Here is a 24,116-nt window from a genome sequence, read left to right as displayed (position 1 = left end):
GCGGGAGGGAGCCGGGGCAGAGGGGCTGCCTGGCCAAGCAGAGCCCCAAGCAGAGTCTGGCTTGCAAAAGCAGAGGGGCCGGACAGAGTGTGTTCTGACAGCCAGCGGGACTTGACATCTGGAAGGCTATATGCAAATAGCTCTGCTCGGAGGGCGGGAAGGCTGGAGGACAAGGGGAGGGAGAGTTGTTGAGCCTGGGAGGACAGAGTTCAGCTTGGCAGGGAACAAAGGCGCTCGACAGTGCCATCTCCCTCGCCCATCCCCCAGCCAAAATCCCAAAGGGAACCAGTTCCTGCCAGGGAACTTGCTTGCACCGCACAAACACCCAAAGCTGTGCTTCTGCGGATCCATCCCTCTGGCGGGTTTGACTCCCTCCCGGTGCCACAGGGCCCCTCCCAAAGCAGATCACCGAAGGATAAGTGAGCTGAGCCTGCCCCCCCAGCACCCCCTGCCCCTGTGCACCTTGCCAATCCACCCCTGCTCATACGCCAGATCCCCAGCACCACAAGCCTGGCAGTGTGCAAGTAGCCCAGACAGGCCACGCCACCCCACAGTGAATCCTGCCCCTAGGAGAGGGGAAGAGAAGGCACACACCAGTCTGACTGTGGCCCCAGCGGTGGGCTGGGGGCAGACATCAGGTCTGACTGAGGCCACGCCCACCAACGCAAGTTATTCAAGACAACACAGGGGAAGTGCCCTGCAGTTCCACACCACTCCAGAGACTATCCAAAATGACGAAACGGACGAATTCCCCTCAGAAATAACAACAGCTAAGGAACTGATCAAAAAGGATTTAAACAATATAACAGAAAGTGAATTTAGAGGAATAGTCATAAAATTAATCGCTGGACTTGAAAACAGTATAGAGGACAACAGAGAATCTCTTGCTACAGAGATCAAGGGACTAAGGACCAGCCAGGAGGAGCTAAAAAATGCTATCAGTCAGCTGCAAAATAAAATGGAGACAACCACAGCTTGGAATGAAGAGGCAGAGAATAGGTGAACTGGAAGATAAAATTATGGAAAAAGAGGAAGCTGAGAAAAAGAGATAAAAAAATGTACAAGTATGAGGGGAGAAATAGAGAACTAAGTGACACAATTAAACGCAATAATCTACGCATAACTGGGATTCCAGAGGAGGAAGAGAGAGGGAAAGGTGCTGAAGGTGCACTTGAAGAAATCATAGCTGAGAACTTCCCTGATCTGGGGAAGGAAAAAGGCATTGAAATCCAAGAGGCACAAAGAACTCCCTTCAGACGGAACTTGAATCGATCTTCTGCACAACATATAGTGAAACTGGCAAAATACACGGATAAAGAGAAAATTCTGGAAGCAGCTAGGGATAAATGTGCTCTAACATATAAAGGGAGACCTATAAGACTCATGACTGATCTCCCTACTGAAACTTGGCAGGCCAGAAAGGAATGGCAGGAAATCTTCAACGTGATGAACAGAAAAAAAAATGCAGCTGAGAATGCTTTATCCAGCAAATCTGTCATTTAGAACAGAAGGAGAGGTAAAGGTCTTCCCAAACAAACAAACAATGAAGGAATTCATCACCACTAAACCAGCCATACAAGAGATCATAAGGGGGATCCTGTGAGACAAAGTACCAGAGACACCGCTACAAGCATGAAACCTACAGACATCACAATGAGTCTAAACTCATACCTTTCTATAATAACACTGAATGTAAATGGACTAAATGCTCCAACCAAAAGACATAGGGTATCAGAGTGGATAAAACAAGACCCATCTATTTGCTGTCTACAAGAGACTCATTTAGGACTCATCTGAGGACACCTTTAGATTGAGAGTGAGGGGATGGAGAACTATTTATCATGCTACTGGAAGCCAAAAGAAAGCTGGAGTAGCCATACTTATATCAGACAAACTAGACTTTAAATTAAAGGCTGGAACAAGAGATTAAGAAGGGCAGTATATAATAATTACAGGGTCTATCCATCAGGAAGAGCTAACAATTATAAATATCTATGCGCCAAATACGGAAGCCCCCAAATATATAAAACAATTACTCACAAACATAAGCAACCTTATTGATAAGAATGTGGTAATTGCAGGGGACTTTAACACCCCACTTGCAGAAATGGATAGATCATCTAGACACACGGTAAATAAAGAAACAAGGGCCCTGAATGATACATTGGATCAGATGGACTTGACAGATATATTTAGAACTCTGCATCCCAAAGCAACAGAATATACTTTCTTCTCGAGTGCACATGGAACATTCTCCAAGAAAGATCACATTCTGGGTCACAAAACAGCCCTTCGTAAGTATACAAGAATTGAGATCATGCCATGCATACTTTCAGACCACAATGCTATGAAGCTTTAAATCAACCACAGGAAAAAGTCTGGAAAACCTCCAAAGCATGGAGGTTAAAGAACACCCTACTAAAGAATGAATGGGTCAACCAGGCAATTAGAGAAGACATTTAAAAATATATGGAAACAAACGAAAATGAAAATACAACAATCCAAATGCTTTGGGATGCAGCGAAGGCAGTCCTGAGAGGAAAATACATTGCAATCCAGGCCTATCTCAAGAAACAAGAAAAATCCCAAATGCAAAATCTAACAGCACACCTAAAGGAAATAGAAGCAGAACAGGAAAGACACCCTAAACCCAGCAGAAGAAGAGAAATAAAGATCAGAGCAGAAATAAACAATATAGAATCTAAAAAAACTGTAGAGCAGATCAATGAAACCAAGAGTTGGTTTTTTGAAAACATAAACAAAATTGATAAACCTGCAGCCAGGCTTCTCAAAAAGAAAAGGAAGATGACCCAAACAGATAAAATCATGAATGAAAATGGAATCATTACAACCAATCCTTCAGAGATACAAGCAATTATCAGGGAATACTATGAAAAATTGTATGCCAACAAACTGGACAACCTGGAAGAAATGGACAAATTCCTAAACACCCACACGCTTCCAAAACTCAATCAGGAGGAAATAGAAAGCTTCAACAGACCCATAACCAGCGAAGAAATTGTATCCGTTACCAAAAATCTCCCAACAAACAAGAGTCCAGGACCAGATGGCTTCCCAGGGGAGTTCTACCAGACGTTTAAAGCAGAGATAATACCTATCCTTCGCAAGCTATTCCAAAACATAGAAAGGGAAGGAAAACTCCCAGATTCATTCTATGAAGCCAGTATTACCTTGATTCCTAAACGAGACAGAGACCCAGCAAACAAAGAGAACTACAGGCCAATATCCCTGATGAATATGGATGCAAAAATTCTCAATAAGATACTAGCAAATCGAATTCAACAGCATATAAAAAGAATTATTCACCATGATCAAGCCGGATACATTCCTGGGATGCAGGGCTGGTTCAACCTTCGCAAATCAATCAATGTGAAACATCACATGAATAAAAGAAAAGATAAGAACCATATGATCCTGTCAAACGATGCAGAAAAGCATTTGACAAAATTCAGCATCCTTTCTTAACAAAAACCTCGAGAAAGTCAGGATACAAGGAACATACTTAAACATCATCAAAGCCATTTATGAAAAGCCCACAGCTAATATCATCGTCAATGGGGAAAAACTGAGAGCTTTTTCCCTGAGATCAGGAACACGACAGGGATGTCCACTCTCACCGCTGTTGTTTAACATAGTGTTGGAAGTTCTAGCATCAGCCATCAGACAACAAAAGGAAATCAAAGGCATCAAAATTGGCAAAGATGAAGTCAACATTTCACTTGTTGCAGCTGACACGATATTATACGTGGAAAATCCGATAAACTCCACCAAAAGTCTGCTAGAACTGATACATGAATTCAGCAAAGTTTCAGGATACAAAATCAATGTACAGAAATCAGTTGCATTCTTATACACTAACAATGAAGCAACAGAAAGACAAATAAAGAAACTGATCCCATTCACAATTGCACCAAGAAGCATAAAATACCAGGAATAAATCTAACCCAAGATGTAAAAGATCTGTATGCTGAAAACTATAGAAAGCTTATGAAGGTAATTGAAGAAGATGTAAAGAAATGGAAAGACATTCCCTGCTCATGGATTGGAAGAATAAATATTGTCAAAATGTCAATACTACCCAAAGCTATCTACACATTCAATGCAATCCCAATCAAAAGTGCACCAGCATTCTTCTCGAAACTAGAACAAGCAATCCTAAAATTCATATGGAACCACAAAAGGCCCCGAATAGCCAAAATAATTTTGACGAAGACCAAAGTAGGAGGCATCACAATCCCAGACTTTAGCCTCTACTACAAAGCTGTAATCATCAAGACAGCATGGTATTGGCACAAAAACAGACACATAGACCAATGGAATAGAATAGAAACCCCAGAACTAGACCCACAAACGTAGGGCCAACTCATCTTTGACAAAGCAGGAAAGCACATCCAATGGAAAGAAGACAGTCTCTTTAACAAATGGTGCTGGGAGAACTGGACAGCAGCATGCAGAAGGTTGAAACTAGACCACTTTCTCACACCATTCACAAAAATAAACTCAAAATGGATAAAGGACCTGAATGTGACAGGCAACCATCAAAACCCTAGAGGAGAAAGCAGGAAAAGACCTCTCTGACCTCAGCCGTAGCAATGTCTTACTTGACACATCCCCAAAGGCAAGGGAATTAAAAGCAAACATGAACTATTGGGACCTCATGAAGATAAAAAGCTCCTGCACAGCAAACGAAACAATCAGCAAAACTAAAAGGCAACCAACGGAATGGGAAAAGATATTTGCAAATGACATATCGGACAAAGGGCTAGTATCTAAAAGCTATAAAGAGCTCACCAACCTCCACACCCAAAAAACAAGTAATCCAGTGAAGAAATGGGTAGAAAACATGAATAGACACTTCTCTAAAGAAGACATCAGGATGGCCCACAGGCACATGAGAAGATGCTCAACGTAGCTCCTCATCAGGGAAATACAAATCAAAACCACACTCAGATACCACCTCACACCAGTCAGAGTGGCCAAAATGAACACATCAGGAGACTATAGATGCTGGAGAGGATGTGGAGAAACGGGAACCCTCTTGCACTGTTGGTGGGAATGAAAACTGGTGCAGCCACTCTGGAAAACAGTGTGGAGGTTCCTCAAAAAATTAAAAATAGATCTACCCTATGACCCAGCAGTAGCACTGCTAGGAATTTACCCAAGGGATACAGGAGTACTGATGCAAAGGGGCACTTGTACCCCAATGTTTATAGCAGCACTCTCAACAATAGCCAAATTATGGAAAGAGCCTAAATGTCCATCAACTGATGAATGGATAAAGAAATTGTGGTTTACATACACAATGGAGTATTACGTGGCAATGAGAAAGAATGAAATATGACCCTTTGTAGCAATGTGGATGGAACTGGAGAGTGTGATGCTAAGTGAAATAAGCCATACAGAAAAAGTACCATATGTGTTCACTCTTATGTGGATCCTGAGAAACTTAACAGAACTCCATGGGGGAGGGGAAGGAAAAAAAAAAAAAAAGAGGTTAGAGTGGGAGAGAGCCAAAGCATAAGAGACTCTTAAAAACTGAGAACAAACTGAGGGTTGATGGGGGGTGGGAGGGAGGGGAGGTTGGGTGATGGGTATTGAGGAGGGCATCTTTTGGGATGAGCACTGGGTGTTGTATGGAAACCAATTTGACAATAAATTTCATATATAAAAAAAAAAAGACTACTCACTTCCATCTAAGTACCAATTTTGGTGCATTTCATAAGTTTGTTTATTGCTTAACCTCTAGAATTTAACGTAAGAGATGCAGTTAACTCAACAAAGATGTAGGCCTAACTCTTTTTCTAAAGAAAGCAACAGAAGTGACAAGAGATGTTTCAAGTTTAGTCTTTAATACTCAAATACTGTTTATATCAGTAAACGTTGTTTTCATGTTTTGATACATAGTATTTTAATTATTATTTGCAGAATTCAATAGGGTATCTTCTTGAGTCTCTATAGAAGTTTTTTTCAATAGTTCCAAATATGTGGCAGATCCTGTTCATATTTTTTTAATGATTTTAAAATTATAATTATTACCAGAAAACAGTCTATATGATGCCAACTCTTCAAAATGTGTTAAATTTGAACTACAGAATAATACACTATCAGTTTTTGTAAATATCTCCTGTATGAATGAGAAAAATGTATATTCTACAATTGCAGGGTGCAGGATTTTATAATGCTATTCCTAATACTACTTTTAGTATTTTTCATAATATTAGTATTAAATGAAGGAGGCTTTTAATAAAATATCCTTTTCAAATTTTCTGTATCTATACAAAGGTTTTTGTCTTCTGGACTCATCAATAATTGAGATATGTGTTGAACCATTCTACAATGATGAAGAACTGGTCAATTTCCCCCTATTATTTTAATTTGGGGTTTTCATATTTTAAGAGTACTTTGGTTGTGCATACAATTTTAGACTTCTGACAGTTTTCAGGTGAGCTGCATATTTTATAATTATTTAATGGCTTATTTTTAGAGAGAGACAGAGTGCTCATGCATGGGAGAGGGGCAGAAGGACAGAGAGAGAGAGAATCCCAAGTAGGCTCCATGTTCAGCCCAGAGCGTGATGCAGACAAAGCTCAGTCCCATGATCCTGGGTTCATGACCTGAGCCAAAATTAAGAGTCAGTCGCTAAACTGACTGAACCACCCACTCTTTTTTATGTTAAAAAGTTTTTTTTATATTACAAATGTTTCACCTCTTTTTTCTCTAAATGTTTGACAGAGAGGGGGGGAGAGAGAGAGAGATAGAGAGAGAGAGAGGGAGGGAGAGAGAGAGAGAGAGAGAGGGAGGGAGAGAGAGAGAGAGAGTGATCATGCATAAGTGAACCAGGTGCAGAGAGAGAGAGGGACAGAGAGAATTGCAAGCAGGCTCTGTGCTGTCAGTGCAGAGCCCAACATGGGGCTCAATCTCACAAACTGTGAGATCATGACCTGAGCCAGAAATCAAGAGTCAGAACTTAACCAACTGAGCCACCCAGGTGCCTCTGTTTTACCTCTTAAATAAGGTCATCATATGTAAAATCAATACTGCTATCCAGCTTTCTTTTGGTTATGCTACCATACATTTTCCCATGATCTTCGTTTGATAGTTCTCAACTAGGAGTAGTTTTGCATCCCTGGGGACATGTAGCAATGTTTGGAGACAATTCTTTTCTGTCATAACTAGGGAGAGGATGCTATTGGTTAGATACCAGGAAGGCTGTTAACATCCTACTACACATAGAATAGCCTCCAACAACAAAAAAAGAAACATCCTCCCCAAAATGTCACAGGTTCTGATGTTGAGAAACCCTGTTTTACTTCAGTCTTTCTTGTCCTTATGTTTTACATATACTTCTTTTAATAGGCAGTTGGACTTTTTTTATTATTTACTCTAACATTCTCTGTATTTTAACTAGTCAGAATAACTTAATTGCATTAGTCAACTACATAAAGTTTTTGACATCATTTTTGTTTTAGTTTTCTCTTGCTTTTGTTGGTTTCTATGCTGTCTGTGTAGTTATATACAATCGTAGGTTTAGTGAATGCCCTTAAAATTTTACCTGACATACTTTGTTTTATAATTTCTACAAGTTACATTTGGTTCATTTTCAAGGCTATATGGTATAATTCCATGTTACTTTCTAATTTTTGTAATGCCACCCTTTAAAAATAAATTATTTATATTCTGTGTCTCATAATTCCAATATCTGAATTACTTAAGAGTCTAAATTTCAAAATAGTTGTTTGTGCTGACTCTATGGTATCTTCCCTTCTTGAGAGTTCTGTAATACTTACTCCAGCACTGATGTCCGGTTGATAGCAACTGTGGCAACTGAAATATGAGCCCAAACTGAGGATGGCTTCATTTAGAGCAGAGGTTCACAAAGTGTGGTCCATGGATCAGCAGTATCAGTATCATTTGGAAATTTATTAGAAATAAAAATTATTACATGCAATTCCAGGCTTCCCGAATCATAAATTCTGGGGATGGAAGGCAATAATCTCTGTTTTAAAATTCTTTCAGGTGATGCTGATATACACCACAGTTTAAGAACCACTGATCTAGAGAAGATTTACTTGCTTCTGCTGACAGGTAGAAGGATTTACTCACATAAACTCTTTTAGCCTCTTTCATTGTCCCTGGATTAATCAAGGAATTTGAGATTGTTTTCCCACTTTGAGGAAGTTGTCTCAAGTTTGGCTTTGTTTTTAATTTTAATGTTTACTTATTTTTGAGAGAGAGACAGAAACAGAGTGGGCGTGGGGAAGAGGCAGAGAGAGAGGGAAACACAGAATCTGAAGCAGGGTCCAGGCTTCAAGCTGCCAGCACAGAGCCCAATGAGGGGCTCAAACTCAAACTGTGAAATCATGACCTGAGCCAAAGTCAGATGCTCAACAAAGTTGTATCAAGTTTTAAGAAAAAGCCTGCATTTGGCAGATTACTACAGCTCACCACTCTTACTCTGGTTTCAGCTTATATGTATTGGTTTGAGCCCTTTGGAGACCTCTTATATTCCTCATAAGCCAGTAATGAATGAATGAATGAATGAATGAATGAATGAACACACACACACACAATCTACTTGCTCTGTAGTGTGAGGACATGTAATGTATCTAGAGCAATACAGTATTGGGGTTTGGGCTACTGATAATTTTTTTAAAAAATGAGAACAGACCACATTGCGCTATACTATGTACATGTGAGAGGCAGAATTCTGAGATGGCCCCCAAGACTCTTCTCCCCTAGTGTACATACACAAACCCTGCATTATTCCCACCCCTTGGGTAACAGAATCTGTAAGTATATCACACTGGTGATTAATTTGTGTTATACAGCAATGGTAAAGGGACTTTCCATATGTAACTGACACCCCTAGCCAAATGAATGCAAATAAAGCTAAAAGATTATCATGTGTGGATCATATTTAATTAGGTGAGATCTTAAAAGGTTTGGAGGTCAGAGACTGAGAAGTCAGAGAGATGCTCTAAAGTACCATGATGGGAGGAGGAACCACATGGCTAGGATGTGAGGGTGGTCTCTAAGAGCTGAGAGCGGTCCCAACAGCCAGCAAGAAATTATCTTAGTCCTACAACTGAAAGGATTAATTCTGGAGAATGAGCCTCAGATGAGACTGCTGCCATAGCCCGCACCTGGATTTCCACCTACTGAGACCTTCAGCAGTAAATACACCTTAACTAACCCAGAGGACTCTTGACCCAAAGAAACTTTTTTAAAAGATAACAAATTCATGTTTTAAGGCACTAAGTTTGTGGTAATTTGTTACATAGCCATAGAAAACGTGCTTCACATACCATGAAGAGAGACATATGAAAAATTTTTACAAGAAAATCAAATGACTAATTGTGAGGTAATGAAGTGGGCTTCTTAAAATTTTTAATTTAACTGAACTGTTAAATATTTTAACGGTTCGTTCCAACAACAGAAACAAGTCAGACATTGCTCATGACTCATACAACACAGACACAAACAAAAAAGCATATAAACAAACTGTGGTAAATTCACATTAAGCATTTACCTGAAATAGTTTTGAGGTAAAATGTTGACATTCATCTTAGTTGTTACGTCCAGAGGAACAGGAGTGAAAAATATGAATGGAGGGTCAAACGATAACTTGGGTGATTTTACCTCTCCAACCAAACATAACATTCGATAGCAAATTGGATTATCATTTAGATGAATGGGAATATCGGCTGTGTATTTTGTAGGATGACCTAATGAAAAATAATTTTTTTAAAGGATATTAGAATTGTTTACATACACAAAACTTTTACACAGTTTAAACCTTACTAAATATATAAATGTACTATGAAGGTACAGCTCCATGGAGAATAGATTACTCAAAAATTGGAATTATCCTGCCAAGGAACTATAAACATGTAATGAGGGGCGCCTAGGTGGCTCAGTCGGTTGAGCGTCCGACACTGGCTCAGGTCATGATCTCATGGTTTGTGAGTTTGAGCCCCGTGTCACGCTCTGTACTGGCAGCTCGAAGCCTGGAGCCTGCTTCGGATTCTGTGTCTCCCTCTCTTTTGCCCCTCCCCCACTCACAGTCTGTCTCTCTCTCCATCTCTAACTCTCTCCCTCTCAATAAAGAAATAAAACATTAAAAAATATTTTAAAGTGCACTATGTCTAGAAATAGAGCAGGCCTTGTTAAAGCAGATATTATTGGAAAATACATAAACCTAGAGCAAACAGTGCAGTAAGACTTATTTTTTTGGATTGGTTTCTATTCCTTAACAGGAGCTGCCTATCCCCTTAGTATATGCAGTACGAAGATGAGGTCAGACAGTTGCCATAAGGATCTCAGGGGACTCGTATTGAGAAATGGGTGTGCTGAGAAGAGAGGAATGTTGTTCCTCCCAGATTTTTAAGTTTATGGAAAGGTACCAGGATTGACTGGCCAATTTCACCTCATAGGAAAAGAAAGGCAATTCCCATGTACCAACTCATCATGAGGAAAGGCAGTTTGTGTTGGAGAAAAGGGCTCAGCATCTGGGGCTGCAGGCTAGTCCCACACAACGGTCCCATCCCAGCAAGCTGCCAGTGCCCTTTTAGACCCAGATGCCCCAACACAGTGTCTTGTAGAGAGAAAGATGTGATTTGGTGAGTATGAACTCAAGGTAATATCTTAGAATGAGAAAACAGGATCAGGGCCATCAAGAGTATCACAAAAGCAGACGATGAGTGCTCTGGGCGATGCATGTTCAAAAGTGACATTGTGAACACAATAGCAATAGAATCACTGAACTGATCAGACTCACTAGATCTCTCTGTACCGGGTGCCTTTACTTGGTCAAATAAGTCTTTTCTTGTTCATATAGTCTGGGATCCTTGGAAAATGAGAGGTGACTGGAAAGGGAAGTGAATTAGTGACTTCTTACTGACAGATGAGCACAGGAAAGACTATGTGAAAACAGGACAGACTATATACATACTTTCAGTTGAGAAAATAAATTATAATAGAATTTATATATCTAAAACACTGTAAATCTATAGAGAAATGATGGTTTCACTTCATGAATCTGATATTGTTAAAATTATTTTGGGGAGAAAGAAAATCAAGTCCATTACTTCCAAAATTAGGCAAGGTTTTAAGGCTTATGGAACTGTGAATGCCAAATGGGGTGTTTGGAGATTATTTCTGGGTTTCACACCTGTTAAATGTTTTGGGGTCATGGAGAATGGGGGTTCCCTGTATAACCTAAGACTACTAGGGATTCAATAACATTTTTCTAAGCTCAGCTGGGCCTTCTCGTTCATCTCAGATTTAAGTTATATAAATGTGTTATAGGCATGTTTAATTTTTTCTTAAGAGTGAGGATGAAATCCTAAGAAGGCAATGCATAGATTTGACTGCTGAGGCTTAGCCCCATATGGAAGGAAAAGTGAAATGGAAATGTATCTTATTTCCTTCTAGATTGTCTATTCCATTTTATCTGGATAAAAATGTTGATAGACATAAAAGAGAAGCTCTATACAGAAATACAGATGGTGGCTTTAGCTGGACTGGCTCTCCTGCTACTTCTTTCAGAACCAGATATAGAAACTGAGAGGAAATATGCAGAAATACATAATGAAATACAATTACTTTTACAGAATAAACTTCAGAATGGGGAGAATATGTAATGTTTTCTATCATATTTTCAGAGTTCTAAACAGAGATAATAAAAGATGAAACATTTTTGAAACCTACTAATCACAGTACCCTATGTACTGTTTCTCGCACACAAAGCTAGAGTAATTATAAAATGCCATGCTGAAAAAATTAAAAAAAATAAAATGCCATGCTAATAGATGCATCAGGACACTGAATTAAGGCAACATAGTGCTAATAGAATATTACTGAGAGAACACACAGCTGAATGAATTCTAAAAAGTTTAAAAGTTAGAACACATCCTTATCCTGCCTTTTCTGTTAATAACAGAGGTAGTTGCTGGTATTTTATTTAGATTGCCACATTTGTTTAGATGTGTAAAGCAGTCATGTCCCAAGGGTTCTGCTGCAAGTGATTTACTGAGTGCATGCTCTCAGGAGGAGCTTGTAGGCAAAGGGGGAAGCGAAATAGAGGAGGGCCTGAAGCTATGAAAAGTTGTAGGTTTATAATGCAGATTCAAATCGATCCCATAGGCAGCTATGGGATGTGAATTCACCGGAAAGGTTGTCCCACCTGCGGGAAAGTTAGCTGGGCCACCTAAGGTAGTGGTAGTGGTGACAATTAACCTCATAGGCATCTCTGCACATAGTATCTTCCTTCAGCCAATGGCAACCTTCTAGAGGAGGGGACAGACACAACCTATTAGGAGCCAGTATCCACAACTGAGAGATGGGTGGGAAAACCCAGTAATGGGAATCTGGAAGGGCTCAAACAGCATCTATCAGAGACTGCATCTTAATGTTGCTTCAGAAGAAAGAATAATTAAGAAGAATAACAGGTAAGTTACTATAACACCCTTTTAAACAGAAATGGCATTTGATGTGCTTATTTCATTGTGGCATATAAACTATAAAGGTACTGAAGCAGATGCTTTAAATTAAAGACAAATACCAGTATAGACTTCCTCAAAAAATAGGGGGGAGGGGAGGGAAATCTTCATAGTTGCCTTTTCAAGCATCTTCCGTCTGTTCTTTTGCTTCAGTTTGCATAAAGAAGCTAGTAGTCAATACTTTCACTTCCTAAAGCTCATTACCAGAAAAATTCTGTATTTTTATGCAGCAGGGATTCTCATGTGAAGAATTTTCTAACTTATGTGCTCAATGGGTTGCGAAACATTGAGGCTATTTAAATGAGAACTGAGAACAATCTTATCTAAGGAAAGTGAGGGTCTAACCACACAAATTAGATTCAAGAACAATGGTTTGGATTCAGAAGGGACTGGAGATTTGCTTAGAGATCAGTATGGGTCACCTACTCTACCCCAGCCTCCATCCCTGTGCCAGTCCAAGAAAGAGATGAGAGGGAGCGAAAAGTAAAAAACACCCACTTAAACTCTTGAAAGCCTTGAGAATATAAGGCAGCCCTGCTTGGTGGCCAGCATAACAAGTCTAGCCAAAGTGGAGATAAAGTATATCTACCCCACTTCAGGTGATATTGATGGCAAAGGATGCAATTATAAGGCAAAAAAACAAATGGGACATAAAGGCCCTGACCATGGCTTGGGATAACAGGCTTACACCACAGTCAGATTACAAGATAAGAAAATGACAGAAGAAAAGCATAATCAATTACCAATGCCTGCTAGAAGAAAATGGCAGTTGCTAAGGATAGCTCAAAGAATAAGGCCAAGATCTCACCGGCTATAACTGAAAAAATCCTAAGTCAATAATGAATGATCCATATACACACACAAAAAGGCTGTCAACAGAAACTGTCCCTAAGAAAATTCAAGCATTGGACAGACATACATATGTGTATATATAAGCATATATGTAAATTGTGGAGTTGAAAAATATAATGACTGAAATGAAAAATTCACTATAGGGCACCTGGGTGGCTCAGTTGGTTGAGCGTTTGACTTTGGCTCAGGTCACTATCTCACAGTTTGTGAGTTTGAGCCCCAGCATGGGCTCACTGCTGTCAGTGCAGAGCCTGGAGCCTGCTTCGGATTCTGTGTCTCCCTCTTCCTCTCTGCCCCTCCCTCACTCATGCTGCCTCTCTCTGTCTCTCAAAAATACAGAAAACAAATAGCAAAAGGCAAATGTAAATCTTTCTTTGTCTTACTTCATCACTAATTAATCAGTAAGTGTAAAATGACTCAACACACCCATGAGAAGGCTGAGATATGCAAAATAAATTTTTAGAAATGATCCAAATCCACGCCATCTATAAGAGACACTCTTTGGATTCAGAAACACAATTCAACTGAAAGTAACAGGATGGAGAAATTCTATATATGCAAATAGTAACTTAAAGACAGCTGCAGTGGCTATGCTAATATCAGACAAAATAACTATTAAGATAAAAATCAATACTGGAGACAAAGAAGGACATTATATAATGATAACAGGACAATCCACGAAGAAGATAAAACAATTATAAACATAAATACACCTAACAGAGCCACAAAGTACACAAGGAAAAAAAACAGTAAAACTGAAACAAGAAATAATAGATATTTCAGTAATAACCCTTTGAGAATTTAATATTCTACTCTCAATTGGGGATAAGACAAATAGGTAGAAGATCACTAAAGAAATAAAATATTTTGGTCTATAAACAAAATAGATCTAAAAGACATCTATGGAACATTCTACCCAACAAGAACAGAATATATACACTTCTCAAGTGCACGTGAGGGAGCATGGCTGGCTTAGTTGGTAGAGCATGTGACTCTTGATGTCAGGGTTTTAAGTTTGAGCCCCATGTTGGGTATAGAGATTACTTAAAATTAAAAAAATCTTAAAAAAAAAAAAGAAATCAAGTGCATGTTGAACATTCTTGAAGGTAAATCATATTTTAGGGTATAAGGTAAGCCTTTACATTGACTGAATCCAGGGGCACTTGTGTGGCTGAGACAGTTTAGTGTATGACTCTTGATTTTGGATGAGGTCATGATCTCACGGTTCATGAGTTTGAGCCCCGTGTTGGGCTCTGCACTAACAGTGCAGAGTCTGCTTCGGATTCTCTCTCTCCCTTTCTCTCTGCCCCTTCCCCACTCGTGTTCTCTGGGTCTTACCCTCTCCCAAAATAAATAAACTTAAAAAAATAAATTTATAAAAAATAATCAAAAAAGGGGCGCCTGGGTGGCTCAGTCAGTTGAGCTTCCGACTTCAGCTCAGGTCATTATCTCACGGTCTGTGAGTCTGAGCCCCACGTTGGGCTCTGTGCTGACAGCTCAGAGCCTGGAGCCTGCTTCAGATTGTGTGTCTCCCTCTCTCTTTGACCCTCCCCCATTCATGTTCTGTCTCTCCCTGTCTCAAAAATAAATATTAAAAAAAATTAAAAAAATAATCAAAATAAAATGACTGCATCCATAAACAGTATGTTTTGTGACAACAATGGAATAAAATTAGAAATCAATAACAAAGTGAAATTTTGGAAATTCTCAAATATGTGAAAATTCTACAACACATTCCCAAATAACTAAGTGTCAAAGAAGAAATAGCAAAGGAAATTTTACAAAGTAATTTGGGATGAATTAAAATAAAAACAAAACATACCAAAACTTATGGGATGTACCAGAAGCAGGGCTCAGAGTAAAATTTAGAGCCATAAATTGCTTATCTTAAAAAAGAAGATATAAGTACTTAACTTTGCAACATAAGAAACAGGGTAAAAAAGAGCAAATTACAACCAAACCAAAAAGAAAGGAAATAATAAATATTAGAACAGAAATTAGTTGAATAGAGTATAGGAAAATATTAAGAAAATCAATAAAATCAAAAGTTGGTCTTTGAAAAGCATATCAAATTTGAAAAACCTTTGGCAAGACTGACCAAGAAAAAAAGAAGATTCAAATTACCAAAGTCCCAAATAAGACAGGGAAAATCACTATTCACTTTACAGAAACTCAATAAAAAAAAATATAAAGGAACACAATGTAAAGTTGTATATAAACAAATTAGATAATGTAGATAAAATGGACAAATTCCTAGAAACACAAAAAGTACTTAAACTGACACAATAAGAAATATAAAATGTGAATTGACTTATTGAAAGGGATTATAACAGGGAGAAACAGCATGTCTGACTCCACACTGATTCTATTTTCCTCGCTGCTGTGACCTATAGCTTAGAAACTTCTGCTGAGCCCTACATGTAGCCATGTTACAGCTAAGATTTGCAAAAACTGCTTTTTACCCAAATCTATCTCGCCTAAGGAGATGAGGAAGTACATACAGAAATGACTATGCTATGCCTAAGATTTATAGGAATGACATGACCAGATAGATTCCTGTATGCAAAGATCAACTGTCCAAGGACATACATTATCTCCTCAGATGTCTACAGAAGTCAGTTACCTTTTGACTCCAACCCTTCCCACTTCCTCCTTTTGCTAACATAAAAGAAACTCCAATTTCATGCTGAGGGAGATGGTTCTTTGGGACAATAGTCTGCCGTCTCTTTGGTTTGCTGGCTTTCCAAACAAAGTGCTTTCCTTTCCCTAATGTCTTGCCTCTCCACTTACTGGCCTATTGTGCAGTGAGGAGAATGAACTTGGACTCAGTTACAGAACTAAAGCAGCAATCAAAAAACTTCTCACATAGAACAGGCAAAATCCAAATGGATTCACTGGTGAAATCTAAACATTTCATGAAGAATTAATACATATCTATATAAAATATCTTTACATAGATTTATATGTATGTGTGTATGTATGTATGTATGTATGTGTGTGTGTGTATGTGTATGTGTGTATATGTGTGTGTGTGTGTATACACACACAATTCAATGGGGAAACAATATTCTTTTCAATAAATGGTGCTGGGACAAGCAGATAGGCCCATGCAAAAGAATGAGGATGGAGCCCTACCTTACAGCATATTAAAAAGTAACTCAAGATAAGCCATTGACCTAAATGTAAGAGATAAAATTATATGACTTTAAGAGAGAACATAAGAATAAATCACCATGACCTCGGGTTATGTGATGTTTTCATAGATAAGACACTGAAAAGCTAAACTATAAAAAGAAATTGGATAAAATACGCTTCATCAAAACTAAAAGCTATTTTGCGTTAGCTGTCATCATCAGAAAGTGAAAAGAGAAATCTCAGAATGAAATGAAATGCTTTATATTTATAAAATAATTTTATCCAGAATACATAAAGAACAATGTAAACTCAAAAAGACAACCAAATTTTAAAATCAACAAAGGATTTGAACAGACATTTCTCCAAAGATGATATACAAACTGACAATAAGTACATGTAAAGATACACAACATCAGTAGTCATCCGGAAAATGCAAATAATAACTACAATGACATATTATTTCACAGTCACTAGGATAACTATAATAAAAAAGATCACAAAAGAGTTAGCAAGGATGTGGAGAAAACAGAACCCCCATTCATTGCTCGTAAGATTTTAAACTGTTACAGTTGCTTTGTAAAAGAGTTTGGCAGTTTCTTAAAATGTTAAACATCAAATTATCCTAAGACCCAACAATTCCACTCTAAGATATATAACCAAATAAATGAAAACATGTGTCCTCACAGAACGCTACAGGAATGTTCCTAGCTGTTTTATTCACAGGAGTCAAAAAAGTACAAATGATCCAAATATCCACCAGATGAATGTCTATGAACAAACATGTGATATATCCATACAATTATTGGTAACAGAAGGGAATTAAGTACTAATTGATGCTATAATCTGGACTAACCTTGAAATTAGTATGCAATGTGAAAGAAGCCAATCACAAGAGGACACATTATAGGAGTCTACTTGTATGAAATATCCACAGTAAACATATTCCTAGACACAACCAATAAAGGTCAGCAGTGGCTGAGTGGAGGGAGAGATGGGGAGTGACCAATAATGGGTACAGGGTTTCCTTTGCAAGCAATGAGTATGTTCTAAAACTAGGCTGTTTTGCTGGCTGCCCATCTATGACGATCCTAAAAACCACTACACTGTACATTTTTTAAAAATATATTTTATGGTGTAAGAATCACACTTTAACAAAGTTGTAATTAAGAAAACCATACTTTCAAAAATAATCACATCCGAATGTGAATTTTACCTCTATGGTATCTGATTTAAAATATAAGAATGTAAGGCAAAATAAAAGGCATCTTTTTCTTCAAGATTCCAGTAGTTTCCCCATTTTAATGAATAGTAAAAACAACTGAGAAAACCAGAAAATAAATGCACACTTGATTTGGAAAGAACTACTAAGGAAAAGTCATGAAAGCTGTATTCCATGCCGTGTGAGCCAGGAAAGATAAAAATTGTCTGTACTAGAAGAAAATAAATGAGGGTGACCAAAAAATCAAGCATAAGCTACCCTGGTTCCAACTCAAAAGGCCCCTATAACTCAATTCCAACTCCCCAAAGATCCCATTCTCCATCCAGCTGTTTGATCTTGAAGAACCCTGTACTCTCATCCAACCTGTTGGCTTTGATCTGCTACAGTCTTGCCTCCTGCTACCTCAATACCTTAGAGACGGAGAAGACTACAGCCTACTGATCCGAGCAGTGGGTGGAATGGAATGATGTTCACAAAAAAAACTAACTGCAAATAAAATTCCAAAATATTTCAACAAAGTCTTGAGTAAGAAATAAATTCATATATAATTTTGTCTGTGGGAAAGTTCATTGATACTATTCCATCTTAGAACTGACAGGAAAATATATGTCCACATAGGTGTTCCCAACGGTCTAAAGATGACATATAGAAGGGAAATAGACGTATAGCATATAAGACAAAAATTGGGTCAATACATAAAATTTATGAAAAATGATAAGAAATATAACATAAAGGAAATATAAAATGAAACTGTGTGAAAATGAAAAATATATTATAACAGAAAATATGAATAAGTCAAATTCCCCTCCTAAAAATTACATTTCAGTCTTGCTCAAAAAAAGAAGCAAAATCCTTTGTTTTACAATACTGGTCTTAAATTTAAAAAGACACAGACTGAAAATAAAATGATATATCAACCAAAGAAAGACAAAATGGCACTGTAGCACATAAAACAACATTGAAGCAAATAGCATTTAGTAGAAAAAAGAACATTACTTTAAATACATATGCTATTTCTAAAAGATATATAAGACATAATCTTTTAATAACATCCAAATATACAAAGCAAAACTACTGGAATCAAAACAGTTTTAACAAACTGCCACCATAGTAACAGATTCAGACAGACTATAGTAACAGTTCTAGTGCAGTTGTAATATAAATGTAATGTGATTGTAATGTAGTAACATTGTATTAACAGATTCAGGAGGAGAATAAGGTAGAGGAGGAGATATTGTAAATGAAGAGAAAAATTCATTAGTTACTATCATTTTATATTATAAAACTATTTACTTAGAAAACAATACAGAATAATCTCTGAAAAACTTCCAGATCTAACTAGAGAAGTTCAGCATAGGAGCAAGGTGACAGATAAACTATAAATATATTCTTTTTATATAGTCATAGCTAATTAAAAAGATTAATTTAAAAATCTCATTCATAATAGTGATACCTATAAAATAAACTTTAATTACTAGAAAAACATGCCATTATTTGAAGGGAAAAACTCAATTATATGTCTTTTTCTAGAAACAGGAAGAAAATAATCTATAGTTCATTTGGAAAAGTAAATGTGTAAGAACCACCAAGAATTTTTGTAATAGATTTGTGATAACAGAAAATTTGTCACACCAATTAGAAAAAGGTACAATAAAGCTGTTGTAAAAAAAAACATCAGTAAAGAAGTGAACATAGAGATAAATAGACACAATGGCCAGCTTCCCCAAAGCAGGCAATCCAAGAATGCAAGCTAGATGTGGCCATGCCTTTTCTGACCTAATCTTGGAAATCATACGCCATCACATTCATAATATCTTCTGGTTGATACATCAGTCCTATGTGATATGGGAGGGCACTATATAAGGCCATGAATACCAAGAGGTGAGAATTATTTGGGGCCATATTTGAGGCTGGTTATGAAAGAATTCTAGTATGAATCTTTTTAAAACTATTTAAAGAACACATAAAAAATAACCTAAACTTTTGTGTACAAGATAAAATTAAATAATATGTGAGAGGTAAATTGAAACATCAATAACAAATATAAGAAAAAAGGACTTACTTGGACAGAAACTTACGGAAACATTAATTTCATTATGTGGTTGCAGAATCCCACTCAGCACACTAATCTTGAATGTGCCATCTTTGAAAAGTTTGCCAGTATTACTAATATCCAAAGTCCATTTCACATCTTGTTTTGAAGTATTATGTAAGACAAGATCCTGTTTATACACACAAAATACATAAATAAAAAGACATTTATAAAAATTATAATATGCAATATAAAATTTAGCTTGTTTTACCATGCCAAGGTGAAGAGCCTGCATACAAAGTCAAGTGATTAAAAGTGGAATTCACATGGGGTGCCTGGGTGGCTCAGTCAGTTAAGCATCCGACTTCAGCTCAGATCATGATCTCATGGTTCATGGTTTCGAGCCCCTCATGGGGTTCTGTGCTGACAGCTCAGAGCCTGGAGCCTGTTTCAGATTCTGTGTCTCCCTCTCCCTCCGCCCCTCCCCCACTCGCACTCTGTCTCCATCTCAAAAATAAATAAACATTAAAAAAAAGTTTTTTAAAGTGGAATTCACAGATAGTTTTAAAAGTGATGTTAGGCAAACAAAGGAGTATGCAAATATGTTCATAGCATATTAACAACTATGAAAAATACACAAAGGATAGAGACCAGGGTAAAATAAAAATGTCAAAAAGCTATGCTAGTTAGCAAGGATGCTGAGTAATAACTTTCATTCATGATTGTGAGACTGTAAAATGGTATAGTCCTTTAGGAAGACAGTTTGGCAGTTTCTTATAATGTTAAGTATACAATACCATATGACCCAGTAACCCCCTTTCTAAGTATTTACTTAAGTGAAAATTCATGCTCACATAAAAATGTACATGTTAATGTTTATAATAGTTTTGTTCATCGCCAAGCAATGGAGGAAAAAAAACCAAGATTTCCTTCAAATGGATAAATGGATAAACACTCCACACAATGGAATAAAATTTAGTGATAAAATAAATGAAGTATTAATTCACACAAAAATATAAATAAATGTAAAATATATTTTGCTAAGTGAAAGATGCCAGACCCAAATGGCTACATTTTATATAATTAAATTACCTGTCATTCTGGAAATGCAAAATCATTTGGATGGACAAAGAGAACCAGTGGTTGCCAAGTGTTGGTGGAAAGAGGAGTAGTTGACAGCAAAGGGGTTACATTGAGGATTTTTAGTGTAGTAAAACCATTCTGTCATGTATTGAAGTGGTAGGACAATTATTCTACATATTTTTCAAAACCCATAGAACTATATACCACTAAGAGTTAACTTAAATGTAAGTAACTTAAAAACAATCAACCAAGATACTGGGAACCCCAGGATACATTGTAGATTACAACAAAGTATATTACAAATGTATGAGATAATCTCACTGAAGTTAGTGGAGACTGAGGAGGAATGGCCGAAGCAACTGCAAAACTGTGTTTGGACTGGGAACTATAGCGCTAAAGACAAAAAGTTACTCTTTATTAATACTGTACTCTAGTTGGCAAATATATTAGCAATTCTAGATACAGGTTAAAAATTCTGAAACTTCTTTACTAGTACACTAGTAAAAGTATACACTTTACCTGTACTTTATACAGGTAAAAAATACATAAATAAAGTATAAATAAGAGAGCCAGATTTTTCATAGTCAGAGAAAGGAGTTAAAAATAAGCAAGGAAGAAAGATTGGAATAAACCTTGTGGTGCTGGATTAAAGTCAGAGACATCAGTTTGAACCCATGTTTAAATAGATAGATACATGGATGGATGATAGAGATAGAATGATAGATAGACAGGGGCACCTGGGTGGCTAAGTAGGTTGAGCGTGTCACTTTGGCTCAGGTCATGATCTCGCAGTCCATGGGTTCCAGCCCCATGTTGGGCTCTGTGTTGACAGCTCAGAGCCTGGAGCCTGCTTCGGATTCTGTGTGTGTCTCTCTCTCTGCCCCTCCCTCACTCGTGCTCTGTTTCTCTCAAAATAATAAACATTAAAACACAATTTAAAAAAAAGAATGATAGGGGCGCCTGGGTGGCTCAGTTGGTTAAGCGTCCAACTTCAGCTCAGGTCATGATCTCACGGTCCGTGAGTTCGAGCCCCACATCAGGCTCTGTGCTGACAGCTTGGAACCTGGAGCCTAGTTCGGATTCTATGTCTCCCGCTCTCTCTGCCCCTCTCCTGCTCATGCTCTGTCTCTCTCTGTCTCAAAAATAAATAAAAACATTTAAAAAAATTTTTTAAAAAGAACGATAGCCAAATTATGTATGTGTGTATTCACTAGTATACACACAAATATTTCCTGATTCTATTTGCCAAAGGGGCTTAGAACATGTGACATCCCAGTAGCAGCTAGCACATCTAGTGTACAGATCTTGATTTCTAAATACCATTCTTCCATAAATGGGGTTTCTTGAAGAAAATGTTGATTCTAGAACTGGAACAAGCAAAATAAAAGACAAGCCTGGACCATTTTATAGTGCCAGAAAGTAAGAGAATGCTTAAAAATCATAATGATGGAAGTATGTCAAAGGACAAGTCTAAAAGAATTCCTAATGGCCAGAGCTGGAACAATTTTAATAACAAATAATGTGATAATGTGATATTGTATTATAACTGAAAGTATGAAGTAAATATGTGTGAAGTCACATTGATATATTAATAAAATAAATAAATAAAAGGAGGGAAGGAATAATAATGCTTATAGAAAAATTCTGAATAATATATTAATAAAATAAATAAATAAAAGGAGGGAAGGAATAATAATGCTTATAGAAAAATTCTAAATAATATATGTAAATAACCCCCCAAAAGGTGGAGCTTGACCACCTACCCATTGAGTGTGGGCTGACATTGATGACTCACTTCCGACATATAGGGTGTGAAAAAAGAAAAATAGTTTGTCCAACTTTTTTCCAAGTCTCCTGACATTTATCACTACCAGTAAGCCATACACAATATCATGTACACCCTTCACATGATGTGACAAAAGAAGACATTTCAGCTGTTACACTCTTCCCTGAAACCCATAAAAAATAAGAATGCAGTCGAGAAAGGTGTAAAGAATCAGACAAACCAAAATTAAAGAATATTCGGAAAAAATACTAAACCAGTATTCTTTAAAATTGACCAGGTCATAAAAAAATAAGCGAGACTGAAAGCCTGCCACAGATCAGAGGAAACTAAATACAATATGGTACCCTGGATTGGACCATGAGACATAAAAGGACATTAGTGAAAAACGGGTAAAACCCCGTGGGAGGCCGGACCCAGGTGCCAGGCTGAGACCGGGTCGAGCAACGGCTCCCTGTTGACTCAGCCAACCCGGTGGTTCCCCGTCCCATTCCCCCACTTGCAAAGGCATACGAAAGCCTTGTCAAGGCTGAGAAATCTAATTCCTGAAGCCTGTGGTCTGTGGGTGTTGGCAGTAATGTTACCCCCCTTTTCTACCCCGGGTCAAATAGAAACAAACATGGGAACTGTGTTTTGCTAGCAATCTATCAATAAGGTCTTGTTGTGACCCGTTTAGAAAGTTCACAAGGTACACAGAACTAAATGTTTTGGTTGGCGGCGATCATGTGAAACCTGTTTATTCTTAGAATGACCTGATCCATAAGAGTCTTGATATAAAAGATTGTGTACAGCAACAATAAAGCCGTCACTTGGGCCATCAGCCCAGGGGACCCTCCTGTTCCCAAACTGGCTTCCCTTCTCTTTTTTTTTTCTTACATTCCCCTACCTTCAGGACCCTGATCTCAGTGTTTGTTGCGCCGGTCGCAACAAAACCCAAATAGAGTCTGTTGTCTAACTTATAATTTTGTACTAATGTTAACTTGTTAGTTTTGAAAAATGTTCTATGGTTGTATAAGGTGTTAGCATGACAGCAAGTTGTTTGAAGAGTATACATAAAATCTCTGCACTGTGTTTGTAATGTTCTGATAAATCTGGGAGCTATATGCATGACGTGTGCAGACTTGTGCAACATACTATTACAATAAAACCTTGAGCTAGGTATTTTTCTAACTTTACTCTTCAAAATTTGAAGAGTATACAATGATCCATGCAATTGGCACCACAACAAAATAACATACTTCCTTTCTTTCTAAAGTATGATTGATTTAAAATATTTAGGATTAAAAAAATAGGCGATTTTATTCCCAATGTCTCTCCGTACTTAAATATCTATTTAGTTCTAAAATTTGCATCTTATAAAGAAAGAAACATCTTTTAAAACAGAAGGTGAGCATGAAATTGTACTAGTCATTTGAATGCCTCCTTTTTCTCATTCTGAAATGAAGAAATGGCAGATCTCTAAAATATCCATTTTCCAATCCTAGCCCAAGA

The 24,116-nt window shown here is 37.5% G+C and overlaps 1 protein-coding gene across 2 annotated transcripts in view; it reads right to left on the bottom strand.

The window, feature by feature from the left end:
- Positions 1-24,116, bottom strand: part of CFAP47 (cilia and flagella associated protein 47) — a 545,688-nt gene that overhangs the window by 399,043 nt on the left and 122,529 nt on the right. The window contains exons 24-25 of one of the 2 annotated variants that reach the window (XM_053202225.1): positions 19,790-19,949; positions 9,551-9,746 (exon numbers count right to left, since the gene is read on the bottom strand). In XM_053202225.1, the coding sequence (XP_053058200.1) occupies positions 9,551-9,746; positions 19,790-19,949 (356 nt within the window). The remainder of the gene's footprint in view (positions 1-9,550; positions 9,747-19,789; positions 19,950-24,116) is intronic. The other variant, XM_053202224.1, reaches the window with a different exon arrangement.

This window comes from Acinonyx jubatus, chromosome X (assembly GCF_027475565.1).
Source record: "Acinonyx jubatus isolate Ajub_Pintada_27869175 chromosome X, VMU_Ajub_asm_v1.0, whole genome shotgun sequence".
In the NCBI taxonomy this organism is placed as follows: domain Eukaryota; kingdom Metazoa; phylum Chordata; class Mammalia; order Carnivora; family Felidae; genus Acinonyx; species Acinonyx jubatus.
This window is presented reverse-complemented; position numbering and strand designations above follow the sequence as displayed.